The 14649-nt window shown below is 42.1% G+C and overlaps 1 protein-coding gene across 1 annotated transcript in view; it reads right to left on the bottom strand.

The window, feature by feature from the left end:
* Positions 1 to 2924: 2924 nt before the first annotated feature.
* The window catches only part of PFDN5 (prefoldin subunit 5), a 479917-nt gene continuing 468192 nt past the window's right edge, over positions 2925 to 14649 (bottom strand). Inside the window, exon 6 of the mRNA XM_044083893.1 lies at positions 2925 to 3572. Coding sequence (XP_043939828.1) covers positions 3493 to 3572 — 80 coding nt within the window. The 3' untranslated portion in view covers positions 2925 to 3492. The remainder of the gene's footprint in view (positions 3573 to 14649) is intronic.

The following is a 14649-nucleotide window of genomic DNA, read 5'->3' as shown; positions in this document are numbered from 1 at the left end:
TGGGTAGTAATAGCTGATGACTGGGGCACAGGCTGAGGCAGACTGACTGGTCCCTCTGGTTTAGCCATCCATTTAGCAAGAGTAGACTGTCTATTGTCAGGCACAGGCCAGGTTAAAGGCCTGTGTTCCAGCAGAACTGTGGAAGTTGAATCCTCTCCCTCAAAAGAGATGTTTGGACGTTGGAAGCCGAGGCCTGCTGATTAACGTCACTCCCAGCCAATGCAGACAATGGAGAGAACAGAGTTGAGTGGCCTGCTGCCATGACAGCCTCTTAAGGGGTCACTCCAGAAGGCTTAGGTCTTGTAGTTATTGGATTTGGGGCTGCAAAAGCACCTTACCAGGGTTGTCTGTCAACTTAGGAGCAGATACAAAAAGATTGCCATTATCTGTAGAGTCCTTTTCTTCCGTCTTTTGCTTTTTTTGTTTCTTTGGTAAAATAGCAGTAGAAGCTGAGAAAGGCAGAGAGACAGCAGAAACCAGGTCTGAGGACTCCCTATGTGCCGTAAGGACTTCAGCTCTAAGCTTAAGAGTCTTAGCAATAAATCTATCACAGTCCTGACAACTGTAAACATTGTGCTGAAGTCTCAAACAAAAAGAATGAAAGTCTTTGAGGAATTTTCTTCCCACACTTCAAGCAGTTATTAACGTTTCTGAACATTAATCGGAAAAAAATAATTCCCCAACGGGGCCCTTATCTGACATTAATTTGTAGAAAATCTGGAGAAAAACAAATTGGGTAATGGACAGTGAGTGTAGAAGTGCATCGGACTGCACAACTAGAAAGAAATGAAGATGGTGCTGATGGACACCAGTCTTATACCCTGACATCCAAATGTCAGCCATTGGAGGTCTGTTGACTAGGGATAAGACTCTGGAAAATGGGATGGGATGGGCTGGGCTGGTTGTGGGCTTCTGCATGGCAGGAAGACCCAATTTTCTCCATGCTGAATCATTCTCTGTACAATTACCACAAAAGTATATACTTTAAAAAGATTTTCAAAAAGCATTGTTATTTACTGCACTGCTTAGGTACACAGTATATAGATGCTGCCAATCTAAAGTAAGCCAGTAATATAGCACTATGATAACTTGCATTAACATTTGCTTGCTTTAATCTATATATCCACGGGCTAAACCTGAGAAAGGTTTTTTTGGTTTGCAGATCTGTCCAGGTTAGCAAACACACAAACAAAATTCTTACAGACAAGGCAGTACTCACATTTGCAAGTCTGTGAGCTGGAAGATGTACAAGTCATGGGCGTAATAATGAACCACTTAACAGAAGAACCAACACTGTGAATGCAGCACTGTAATGCTCACAGGAGGCAGTGAAGCATACTTAGTGACTCATTAAGAAATAAAAAGATAGTGGGATTTTGGATGCAGATCCTTACAGAGAATAACATCCACACAAAATATTACATTCATCAACTTGCAGAAAATATTTTAAAGGGCTAAGCCAACAAGGGAATAGAGAAAGAAGATTTTGCCAATGGAGACGACTGCAAGAAGGGGTACAGAAACTAGGCAAGAGAAGGCTGGTATTTACCGCAGAAAGAAGGTAAAGCAACCAAAGTACTGGAAGCAAACAAGTAGAGAAGGAAATATAACAAGAGTGGGATGAGAACAAGAAGTTTGAATTGCAGGTTAGTATGCCTTCCCTACCAGAGATTGACAGGAGTGTAGAAAACAGAAGGGGACAGAACAGACCTAAGTAAAAGACTTGCTCTGAAAGAGTTTTTAGTCAAACCTAGAAAAGAAGCATCTGTTAAAAAAAAGAATAAATAGTAGGACATATAAAGCATTGCATGATAATTAGAATCAATCAGAGGAGGTTAGAAAAGATTGGGAAGAGAGACTGGAAAAGCAATTTAAAATGGAAACATGGGAGGACATGTGCATGGTTCCCAAGTATGCAAAGTCATGAAGTTTTAGGATTTTTGCTTGGAAGTATCTGCATATGTATTTTTATACCCCAAGTAGACTTCAAGGAATTTTTAAAAAAGTAGTTAACAGATGTTGGCGGTGTGGTGGGGAATAAAGTGATAATTGGAAACATGTTGATTTGGCAGATTTTAAAAATTCCCAAGAGTACTCTGTCCGAAATATTGGGGGAGCAAATGGCTGTAAACTAAGAATATTACTCTTAAGCTGGGACACAGGACCTGAATTGCCTAGACATAGTAAGGTCTTAAGTTTAATATTTTTTAACAGGGAATAGAATTACTAGAAATTGGAAATCAAAATCTAAACTGACTGTATTTGAAGTATTAAGTACTGTAAAAGACGAAAAGAACTGGAAGTAGGTTAATTAGAAAAGGAAAATAGCAAATTACATGAAAATAAATGGAATTTCTGGGAGCAATACATGCAGAATAATGTTCAGCAGGAAGCGTGAGGTTTAAGGGAAGACAGGAATTGAGCAATTTATCAATTTTTGACTGAATGACAGTTATAAAAGAAAAAGTACACAAATGAAAAATATGTTAATATAATTAGTTTTTTCTATTAATGTATTGTACCTATGTCAAGTGATAATTTAATAAAGACATTAAAAATTCATGCACAACATAAACTCTCTGTAGCCTTACACTTGTCTAGCCTTCTTGCAAAGTTGAGTTTGAGGTATATTCTGTTGCATGTTCAACTCCACCAGCCTTACCTACAATATTCTAAAATACAGCTAGCAAACCACACATCTTAATCTGTCTCCCTACTGAAAAAGGCTTCTGCTACTAAGAAGTGAACATCTGTGAATCCTGTCCAGTATGAACTCATTCACTTTAAAGGCTAGACAGTATATCACCTGTTCAAGTAAAAACAGGCCGACCCTCAAGCATTTCAGAGAAGCACAGCAAGGTACCATGAATATCTTAATAATGTCTTCAGAAATGAAATATAAAAAAAAAAATTTAAAAAAACTATTTTTGGTTTATTCAACATGGCTTCAGTAAGCTTAATTTAATGGTGCACAAAAATCTGTATGTACAGCAAGAGAACAGTGAACTTTACAGTCAAACAGTCTCAACACAGAAACATCTAACTAGCAGAGGGTTACATATTGATCTTAAAAAAATGTACTCCAAAGTTCTACAGACAGTCTTTTGTCTTTCAGACATTGGGTAGAAGGTTAATTTCAACTTATTTTAAAAGAAACCAAATCTGCTAGTTAAATAAATAAATAAGTACATGAGGTTCAGTTTTTCAAACATTAGTCCTTTCATTTATGCGGAACTCAGTAGAAGCACCAGCCCAACAAATCTTGCACATACAGTCTCTTTCCTTCAAAGGAACAGCAAAATAAACTTCTACTGGAACATTTTAAGAAAAATATTGATTTGTCTACAGTATATTAAAACACATCTGGGGAAGTTTTCAAATGTCTGACGCACATTTTATTGAAATACAGTGGCACTGGATGAAAGGTGTCAGAATTTCCGACAATCCAACTCTGCTGGCCTATTAGGTTGCTGTTTAGACTTGTTGAAATGATCAAGCTGTTGTGGTTCCAGACTGCGAAGCTCCCACTGCTGTCAGCTGCTGAATCTTCAGGGTTAGCACTTCCATCACAGCTACAAAATTAAGAGAATAAAGTTAGTTTTACACATGGTTCTTCTTGAGAATTTTTACACAAATAAATGGGTATACAGCTGCTAAGTGGAATACAGCACAGACATATGAAAAGAAATAGTTGCCAAATGACCACCTGTGATCCTTAATGTTCATCTGAACTTTTTAGCACACTTCTCCCTTTTATCAACTCACCTCAGGTACTTTTACGTTAAGCAGGTCTACACATCACCTTTAGCAGTGGATATCAGTGCTACAACAGCCTTGTCCAAGTTCATGAAATAATGTTTCATAATGTCCAAGAAATATACACAAAAAGTAGCACTAGGACAGTAACCCAGTGGTGTAAGCAAATATTGTAAACACCAATAACATCCAAGACCAGTCTGCAAGGGAATGGAAAACTTCAATAAAATAAAACGTTAAAAACAAAAGGTAAGCGATTTCGTAACACAATGTTGCTTCTTCAGACCATTCAAAAAATACATCTAAAGTACAATCATTACATAGTTAAAATGATCGGAACGTCCAGTGTGCATAATTGGTTACCTCAACTAACCTATCAGAATAGTACAAAATCCTATCCTATCAAAACAGATGCAGAAACCGAACTGCTTATCAAAACTCAATGGAAAATGTGTTACAACTGGTTAAGACCACCAATGTTAAGTGTTGGAACAACCAATCAGTAAAACATGGCTTAGCCTATCATTTAACATTCACTAAAAGAAGCCATACACTTCACATCAATTGCAGAAAAAATCACAAGGGTTAATAAAATACCTTGTTATGATGAGATATACCCATCCCACTGCATATGGTAGTTTCGTACCACTAAAAAGTGAGGCAAACAGACTTCACAAACTTAAAACTAAAGCTTTATAGGAAACCTATCTAATAGCATTATCAATCTATTCCTTAATGCATTGCTCTTCCAATATTAGAAATGGTATAAATCTCCCCAGGCAGCATAATATTTTAAAAAACTTTATAAAACTAACTGCGAATGACTCACAAATAAAAACATAACACTTGCTAATAATACCACTGCGAACTGTGCAGCAAATAAAAATCAAGAGAAACCAAAAATAACCAATCAGAAACCTCAAGGATTGGTCTAAACCCACTACAATATACTATTACTGGTTGAAAACGCCGCACAACATCTTATCAAAACAGAACAGACCTAACCATTGAAATTCTCAGCTATACAGAATTGGCCTATCAACTCAGACAAAGCTGATCTGTTTGTTAACAACTTCAAACCTCTTCTGATGCGAAAACTAATATTGAATACCTCCATATGGAGTAAAACACACATTCTTTGTGGTTAAACATCAAACTAAATATTTAAAACGGTTATGTCAAAGTAAATCTGAATAGTTTGCCGATAACATATCAACATGCCATTCAGGCAGTGTTGGCAATGACAACCAAATTCCAAGATAGCAAATAACCAATCATGAACTGCTTCAATGATTGGTTAAGAACTGCTACAATATGCTACTATTGATTTGAGCCTCTTCATACCAGAACAAAGTAAATTAACCCAAAAAAGGTTTCACCTCCATGAGGCCAATATAATGAAAAAAATACACTTCAGCTCCTAGAACTAGAAGCAAAACTGTTAGACTCAATACTTCAAACCACCAAGTAAATATAAATTATTATTCCGCAACTAGCAGCTTGCAGATGTATAATTAAAACAATAAAGCCTAGATACAGTCAAAGCTTAAAATTTCTGGTCCCAGCCAACCACGATCTATCTAACTGATTGGTTGGAAATAATAATTGTAAATGAACATTGATTATTGAATGTTCTCCTATAAAACACGGCATATTTTGAAATAAACCTATCAAACCACTCCCAAACAACTTCATATATAGGCAGACAGCTCCTCAGCTTAGAAACAAACCAAACCCCCAAAAAACAATCATCCACATGATCAAAACGGCCAATTGCTACCCCAAACAACAAAATATTAATTCACAACAAGAAATCTAATTGCCACAACAGCCCCAGGCCAAAAACTACCAACAAACTCACTTGGCACCACCAAGGAGCCAACAAGTCAAAACACCTATTTCAGACAGCAGACACCAACACTGCACATCAACGGCTGTTCGCTTCAACAGCTCTATCAGCAAGTACTGAATCGAGGTATACATACTCCTTGCAAGCTTGAACTACTCCTTGTCTCATAAAAATCACTGCTCCCTTGAGAAGTGCTCCAAGACTGAATAATGATGACAATGAACATGAAGCTCATAAATCGTAACAGAAGACAGAATTATAGTATTATACAATTTGTAAATGTGGGGGAAACGCATTGCTTCCAGTGTTCATAACTTACATATTTACTCTTATCTGGGCCGGACACTGGAAACTGATGGACAGAATACACAGCAGTCTTTGGGCAGGGTAATACACCATGCCTTTTAGAATGGCAGCTCCAAACGAAGTCTGAGCTTTATAGTGTCATCAAACTGCACTGTTTAGCAAACATATGTAAGGCTGACCATGTAGCAGCAGCAGTAATCTCTTCCAGTGGCAAATTTTGTAGAAAGGATCTAGATGTGGCCTGGGTTCTAACAGTGAGCACTTTCAGCTTAGTGGTGAAGGGTCTGTTGCAGGAAGAAAGAATAGCTGTGTAAAATCTTACCATAACCATAGATGTCTTTCTCTTCTATGTTGCAGTATTCTTTACATGTGGGAAGTCCTCTGCCCAACAACCTGATGGCCATCCAGTATACAACAGCTTTTAGCTACTGCAAGTACATGGGACATCGCACATATGTTCTGACAATGTCAGCAATACAAGGACATACGCATGTACAATCCTAAGAATTGAAATGCCCCAGAAGGAACACCAGAACTAAGGAATAAGAAGCCATCTAAGGAAGGAATAAGATGTAGGGGGGTGAGGGAAAGAATACTGCAACATAGAAGAGAAAGACATAGTACAATTGTGTACACTTGCATAAATGTAGATGTTAGAGTGTATTCACTGTTGCAGTCATCACACTTGGGTTATCTGCCAGCAGGTAGCCCTCAGTTGGCCCGAATACCAGAGTCTTGGGATTTCTGCATCAGATGCTATCACCTCTTCCATGACGTCAGGTTGTCAGGGGTATAAAACATGCAGCCAATGCAATTACATCAGTTTTTCTTACCCCAGATGTCAGGAGCCCCCCCAAAAAGAAAGCAATACCATGGTGTGTAACACCTCCAGTAAAAAGTAAATACTACTGCCATATAATATGGCCAAAAAGAAAATAGGTAGAAAGTATAGAAGAAATCAGGGGGCTGGAGGGAGGGTAAACCAGGACTGCAACAGTGAATACACTTGAACATCTACATTTATGTAAGTGTACACAACTGTACTATGTTTTTTGTGTTTCACTGTTGCAGTTCATCACACTTTGGTTGATTCCCAAAGCTGAGGAAGGGTGGAGGCAATCAAAAAGTATTAGGGCTGGCTAGTGGGCCTTGTGAGACTGCTGTGGCAATCCTGCTCTGGATTTAGAAAAGACAGGTAAGTGGTAATGCTTGATGAAGGTGTGTACAGAGCTCCGGGTTGCAGCTTCCAGGATGTCCCTGGTAGGGACTCCCCTAAGAAATGCTGTAGAGGTTGAGGTAGCCCTAGTGGAATGAGTACTGGTCCCCTGCGGGGTAGGTTTTCCATGGTGTTTGTAGCAGAACTGGATGCAGTGTGCTATCCATTTGGAAATGGTTTGCTTTAAAATGGCCTTGCCCTCTGACCCTGTAGCGAAGCTGACTAGCAGTTGGTCAGATTTTCTGAAAGGTTTAGTCCTTGTCAAGGTAGAACCTGAGCTGTCTGTGCACGTCCAAGGAGAGCAGGATCCTTTCCCCTTTATTCTGAGGATTAGGGAAAAAGGTTGGTAAATAGCTGGATTGATTTAAAGCCACACTGGATACCACCTTGGGCATAAAAGATGGGTTAGTCCTGAGGGAAACCCTGTCAGCATGGAAAAATAATGAAGGGTTCCACAGCCATTAGTGCCTGTAACTCAGACACTCTTCTTGCTGAAGTGATGGCTAGAAGTAAGGCGGTTTTCAAAGAGAGGAATTTTAACTCTGCTGCAGCAGGCTCAAAGGGGGAAGCGTGAGCTTCTCTAGTACAAAGTTAAGGTCCCAGGCACAGGTGGGAGCTCTCCTCAGGGGGGGCCTTAAATTGTTAGCTCCTCTCAGGAACTGTTTGATGAGAGGATGAGAAAAGACAGGAGGGCCCAGTATTGTAACAAGCTGAGATGGCAGCGGCATGAATCTTAATTGATGAGAAGGATAGGCCTCTATGGAGCAGCTCTGCTAGGTAATCTAGGATTTGTGGTAAGGTGGGCAGGGCTATGTCCTTCCTTGAGACTGGCTCCAAGAACAATATCTTTTCCACTTTTCTGAACAGTATTTCCTAGTACTAGGCTTTCCAGCCTCAAGGATTACGTCCAGCACCTGTTTGCTTAGGGTTGCTGGTGGTGTATTCATGGGATAAGCCAGGCTTGCAAGATTCAGGGTTTGCAGATGTTGATGCAAAATCTGTCCCTCCTGCTGGGACAGCAGGGGGGGGGTCTGATGTAAATGCCGGGGTGGCACTGCTGTCAGACTGCATAGGAGTGGGTACCAGTGCTGGCGCGGCCAGTCTGGGGCAATAAAGATTATCCTTGGTCTGTCCTGTTTGATCTTGAGTACTACTTGAGTGAGGAGGGGCAGAGAGGGAAAGGCATAAATTGAGAGGTTTTCCCATGTAAAGGATAGGGCATCCACTTTCCACGCTTTGCTGTGAGGATTTCTGGTGCAAAATTTGCTCAATTGATGGTTTTGGGGGGAGGCAAAGAGGTCCACCTCTGGTGTCTCCCACCTGTGGATTAGAAGTTTGAATGAGTTGGGTTCCAGTTTCCACTCGTGTGGGTCCAGTAGATTTCTGCTTAAGTCGTCTGCCAGTGAATTTTGTTTGCCTGGCAGGAATTGAGCTTGCAGGTGTACTTGGTTGCTCAAGGTTGTGTTCCACAGGGCCATGGCTAACCTGCAGAGTGGGTAGGAATTAGTTCCCCCCTGCTTGTTTATGAACCACATAATAGTGGTATTGTTTGTCCTTATCAGGAGTTGTCCTGGAAGGATAAGGTATTTGAAGGCTGTCAGAGCATTCTGTACAGCTAACATTTCTTTTTGATTGATATGCAGGGTAATTTGTTCTGGGCATCATTTGCCTTGAATGCATTTGCCTGCCATGTGAGCCCCCCATGCATAGTTTGATGAGTCTGTTGTCAGGGTTTGGGCAGCAAGGGGTTGAGTGAAAGGAAGTCTCTTGTTGTGGTTGCATGCCTCTGACCACCAAAGGAACTCTGCCCTTAGGCAAGGAATGATAGGAATCACTGTTTCCATGTCCTGAGAATGTACACACCACAGACTTTTTAAGTACCACTGAAGTTTCCTCATATGCAGTCTTGCATATGGAATTAGTAGAATGCAAGAGGCCATAAACCCTATAGATATAGTTGGGTTTTGGTGGCCATTAGTTTGAAGTAGTTGGTCAAATAAGCCTGCTTTTCTGGAGTGAGGAATGCCATCTGGGAAGTTGTGTTCAAGCTTGCTCCCAGGAATACAATCTTTTGGCTGGGCACCAGTTGTGATTTCTTTTCACTGATGGTGTACCCCAGAGAAGTTAGGAGTCTCTTTACAAATGCCAGACACTGAATTAACAATTCCTGACTGTCCGTCTGAATCAGGCAATCCTCCAAGTATGGGTAAATTTGAATATTTCTCTGCCTGTAGTATGCAATGGCCGGAGCCAGGCACTTTGTGAACACCATGGGCGTGGTAGATAAGCCAAAGGGAAGTGCAGAGAACTGACAGTGTATAGAGCCTGCCCTAAAATGTAGATATTTCCTGCAAGACACCCTTATGGGGATGTGCAGATAAGCTTCTTTTAAGTCTAGAGTGACTAGCCAGGTGTCTTTGGCTAGCATAGGAAGAAGCTGTTGCAGTGCAAGCATTTTGAATTTTGGGACCACCAGGAAGGTGTTAGGTATTGACAGATCCAGGATATGGCGCCAAGAGCTCTCTTTTTCTGGGCACCAGGAACAGTCTGGAGTAGAAACCCTGTCCCCTTTGCTCTATTGGAATAGGTTGAAAAGCCCCGACACTGAGAAGAGAAAGTACTTGCTTTTGAGCCTCTGCCCACTGGTTTGCAGGAAGGTCTGGCATCCCGCTTGGGGTTGGCAGTGAGTGGAAGTAGAATTTGTATCCCTGGGATACAATGTTTAGGACCCATTGGTCTTGGGTAATGGACATCCAGTTTTCTGGGGTGCAAGTACTTGGACATGGCTGGGAAGGATGATGGACAAGTCATTGTGAACTTTTCCCATAAGGGAGTGGCTTACCACTCCCTGTTTTTGAGGTGGGAGCACTCCATTGTTTAGATCTCTGCATACCCTGAGACTGTAGTCTTGGTGGCCGGTTGCCCTTGGGTTTGGACTGAGAAGGCCTGGGAGGGACTGGAAAGGACCAGTTTTTAGAAGGCCAATGCCTACTGAATCTAGGTGGCTGCACCTGTAAGAAATCTTTAACAGTTTGCATAGATTTAGCTTTTTCCTCCATCGTTTTGAGAACTTCATCTGCTTTGTGTGGAGTCTGCATGTCCTCCCTGTGGTCGAGTGGCCTCCGAAAGACATGCGTGAATGGGCGTGCCTTCACTGAAGGCTGGACATCGGGCTGGCAACTCGGCACCGTAAAAATCGACTGCCAATCATTAGCGGACCGGAATTCCGCTGTGGCGACCCCTAACTGGGAAAAGCCGAAAAGACAAACAAACATCTGCTTTTGTGCCAAACAAGCGTTTCTGGTTTAATAGAGCATCTAGTAATTTTGCTTTGACATGGTTTGGTAAGATTTGTTCCTTCAGCCAAGCATGCCTTCTCAGTACTGACCCAGTGACAGCAGCCCTGCGAGATGCTTCTAAGGTATAAAAACCACACTGCAATGTATGTCTACTAACTTGGTTTGCAGAATGCATTAACTCTTGTAAATCTATTTTCTGTACAATCTGGAAGCAACAACATTTTTGTTTAATTAGTCCCATAATATGCTGCTGGTACTTCAACATGTGAAACTGGTAATTCAAAGCCCTGATGGCAAGAGTTGCAGAGGTATATACCTTCTTACCCCATCTGTTTCTGACATCGGTTAGAGCAAGAAAAAAAGGATCTCCAGTGGGGTACTTAGCTGTAGAAGAGTTCAGGTTTGAAACTCGAACAACGAAAATTTCAGGAAGCGGCCAACCAACACTTGTGAACTGCATCTGCTTTGGGCTCCCGCGCGGAAAGAAAAGCTGATGTAATGGCATCGGCTGCATGTTTTATACCCCGGACAACCAGATGTCTTGGAAGAGGTGACAGCATCCGATGCAGAAATCCCAAGACTCTGGTATTCGGGCCGACTGAGGGCTACCTGCAGGCAGATAAACCCAAGTGTGATGACTGCAACAGTGAAACACGAAGAACATATATGGTTATGGTAGATTTTACACAACTATTCTATGTCCTTCTAGTCAATGTTGCAGTATTCTTTACTTGTGGAAGAATACCAAAGCTTAGTAGGAATCCTGGGAGATTGGAAGGAGCAGATGAACTTTGCTCTGAAGAATTTTCAGCAAAGCCATGGAGAATTGTTCTAGCAAACCAACCCTGCTCTTGATCTAGAAATGGTGTCCAACTTGTAATGTTTGGTGAAAGTGTGCACAGAAGACCATACAGCAGCCTCCAGAACAGAATTAGTATCCAGACCTTTAAAGAACGCCCTTAAGGAAGCCACAGATCTAGCAGAATGAGCCCTAATAGGTGAAGCAAGAGACTTAACATGGAAATCATAGCAAAATACAATAGCCTTGGAGATCCAGAAGAAACTGTCTGTTTAGAGAGAGGCAAACCCAGAGCCCTAAGATGGAAAGAAAAAGCTGATCAGATTTCCCGATACACAGTTTAAGACTAACGCTAAGTAGAATCTAAGTTGTCTATGTGCATCCAAGGGATGCAAGATCCTTTCACTAGAGGACTGAGGAGAAGGGAAGAAGGTGGGTAATTGAACAGATTGATTAAGAGACACCCCATTCACCACTTTAGACACAAAAGGAGGATTGGTATGCAATGAAACCCTATCCTTGTGGAAAACCATCAAAGACTGAACCTCCGAAATCCTCCTGGCAGATGTTAAGACCAACAGAAGCACTGTCTTCCAAGTACAGAACTTTAAAAAGGATGAGGCTGCAGGCTCAAAAGGAGCCACAGTAAGCTTCTCTAAGACACACTTCAAATACCAAGGAGGTGGGACTATTTTCCCTGAGAGGTTTAATACACAGGACACCTTTAAGAAAATGTTTTACCTCCAATCTGACACTAAAGGTTGAAATAATGGCAGACATGCAGAAAAGCAGACAAGGGAACTTTCACTGATGAGTAAGACAAGCCACTGTTAAGTAATTCACACAAGAAATAAAGAACTACTGGAATATCCACTGAAAATTGATTCAGATTTCTTGACCACCACCAGATGGAAAACCTCTTCCATTTGGATAAGATTTTCTAGTAATGGGTTTCCTGGCCTCCTGCTGAATCCCAAGCACATCCTGTGAAAAAAAGCTGCCTGAAAGGAATCAAACATGGATTACCATACAGGGCCAGTTGTAAGGTTGATAAATGTGGATAAAGCAGAGATCCATTGCCTTGTGTGAGCAGGTCCACTCTACTCTGTAGGGTAACTTGTGATGATTGCCCTTGGCTAAATGCAGAAGAGGGAAGCAATGCTGTCATGGCCAAAATGGAGTCACGAGCAAGATTTTTGGTTTGTCATGCTGAATCTTCAGCAGAACTTCCTGAATGAGAGGGAAAGGGGGAATGCATAAAGAAACATTCCCTTCCATGAGAAAAATAGGGTGCCCACCTTCCAAGCCACAGGATGTGGGAGTCTGGCACAAAATAGAGGATGGTGTCTGTTCAGAGGGAGGCAAACAGATCCAGAACAGGGGTACCCCACCAGTAGACCAAGTCTAGAAACACATCCCTGTGAAGCATCCATTTGTGGGACTACATCATGGACCTGCTTAAAGTGTCTGCCACAGTGTTTTGAGTTGATGGAATGTAAACTGCAGGAAGAGTCATCTGATAGTTAATTGTCATTTTCCTTGCCCTGAGAGCTCATCTGCAAAGAAGGTAAGACTTAGTCCTCCCTGCTTGTTTACATGTCAGAGAACAGTGGTGTTGTCTGTAAATATTTAGGAGGGTCTGGTAGAAAGAGAAGATGAAAGGCCTGTACAGCCAGAATCAGAGCCCTCATTCCTTGATGTTGATATGCTCTCTCCTTTGAGATGGAGACCAAAGGCCCTGAACCTTCTTGGAAACAATTGTTGGCCTCCACCCTGTGTCTGAGGCATCTGAGAACAGATGTTGAGATGTCTGGGGCAGAAAAGGAGGAAGGCCAGGATTCAGCGTAAGCTGTTGAATCCACCAAAGAAGCTCTGTTTTTAGGCAGGGGAGGAGAGAAATCACAAACTCTAGAGGGTGAGCATGCTGTGTCCAGACTGACTTAAGGAACCACTGAAATATCCTCATGTGGAATTTTGCAAAGGGCAGCATGGGAACTGTGGAAGCCATGAACCCAAGAGGTCTTAGAAACTCCCTGACTGTAATGTAGGGGAGAGGCAGAAGGTTTTCCAGCAAGGCAATGAAGGACTGAACCTTGTCTGTAGGAAGAAAAACCCATCATAAGGTCTGTCCTAAACCTGCACCCTAGGAAGATGTGATCCTGTGAAATTTATGGTGAACCCCTAGACTCTGAAGGAGATGAATGGTCACCTGCAGGTTTTGAGACAACTGATCTGACAGAGGAGCCAAGAAGAGAAGATCGTCCAGGTACGGATATACCTGGATACCGTTGACTTTCAAGAAGGGAATCACTGGGGTGAAGCACTTTGTGAATACCCCTGAGGCAGTGAAAAGACCAAAAGGTAAGGCAGAGAAAGTACAGTTGTATACACTTACCATAAATATAGTGGTTCGAGTGTATTCATTGTTGCAGTCATCACTTGTGGGGTAGCCCTTGGCTGGCCTGAATACCAGAGTACAGGATTTCCCTCCTGCATCAGCTGTTCAGAGACACTGGCTGATGTCAGGGCTATAAAGGGTGACAGCAGACACCATTACATCAGTTTTTCTTGCCCCCAATAGTCAGGAGCCCCTAAGAAGATACAGAAAAATGGGGAAAGGTGGGAGGGAAAAAGGACTGCAACAGTGAATACACTTGAACATCTACATTTATGGTAAGTGTACACAACTGTATTATGCTCTTAGTTTTTCACTGTTGCAGTCATCACCTGTGGGAAGATTCCCAAAGCTGAGGAAGTGGGTGGAGGCATGTTATATAGGTTATGGGGATGCTAGCATGCCCTGCAGGATTGCAGACGTAAATCCTGCCCTGGTATTAGAGAATGTAGCCAGATGGTAGTGCTTGGTGAAAGTGTGGATAGATGTCCATGTAGCAGCCTCCAGGACATCCTTGGTAGGAACCCCTCTCAGGAAGGCTGTGGAAGTATAGGCCTGCTCTAGTGGAGCGAGACCCGATGGATTTAGGAGGACACTTTCCATGGAAGGCATAGCAGAAATGTATGCAGTGAAAGATCCATTTGGAAATGGTCCATTTAGTAATGGGTTCCCCTCTGCTCCAGGGGCGATGAAACCAGGAGCTAGTCAATTTTTCTGACTGATTTGGTCCTGTCAAGGTAAAACCTCAGTTGTCTGTGTACATCCAGGGTATGCAGATTTCTTTCTCCTTTATTGGTAGGCTTTAGGAAGAAAGCAGGTAGGTGAATGGTCTTGGTTGAGGGTTACCTCAGAGACCACCTTAGGCATAAAGGCAGGGTTGGTTCTCAGAGAGCCCCTGCCTGCGTGGAAAATAAAAAGTTGCATCTTACCCATAATGTTCCATCTATGTTGTTGTTCTTCCATTCATCAATGATGGGTTCTTCGGATCCGAGCCCTCGGAACCGTGTCGGCCAAATACCAAGATCGCGT

Source organism: Protopterus annectens, chromosome 9.part0 (assembly GCF_019279795.1).
Source record: "Protopterus annectens isolate FY-2018-M chromosome 9.part0, PAN1.0, whole genome shotgun sequence".
NCBI lineage: Eukaryota > Metazoa > Chordata > Ceratodontiformes > Protopteridae > Protopterus > Protopterus annectens.
This window is presented reverse-complemented; position numbering and strand designations above follow the sequence as displayed.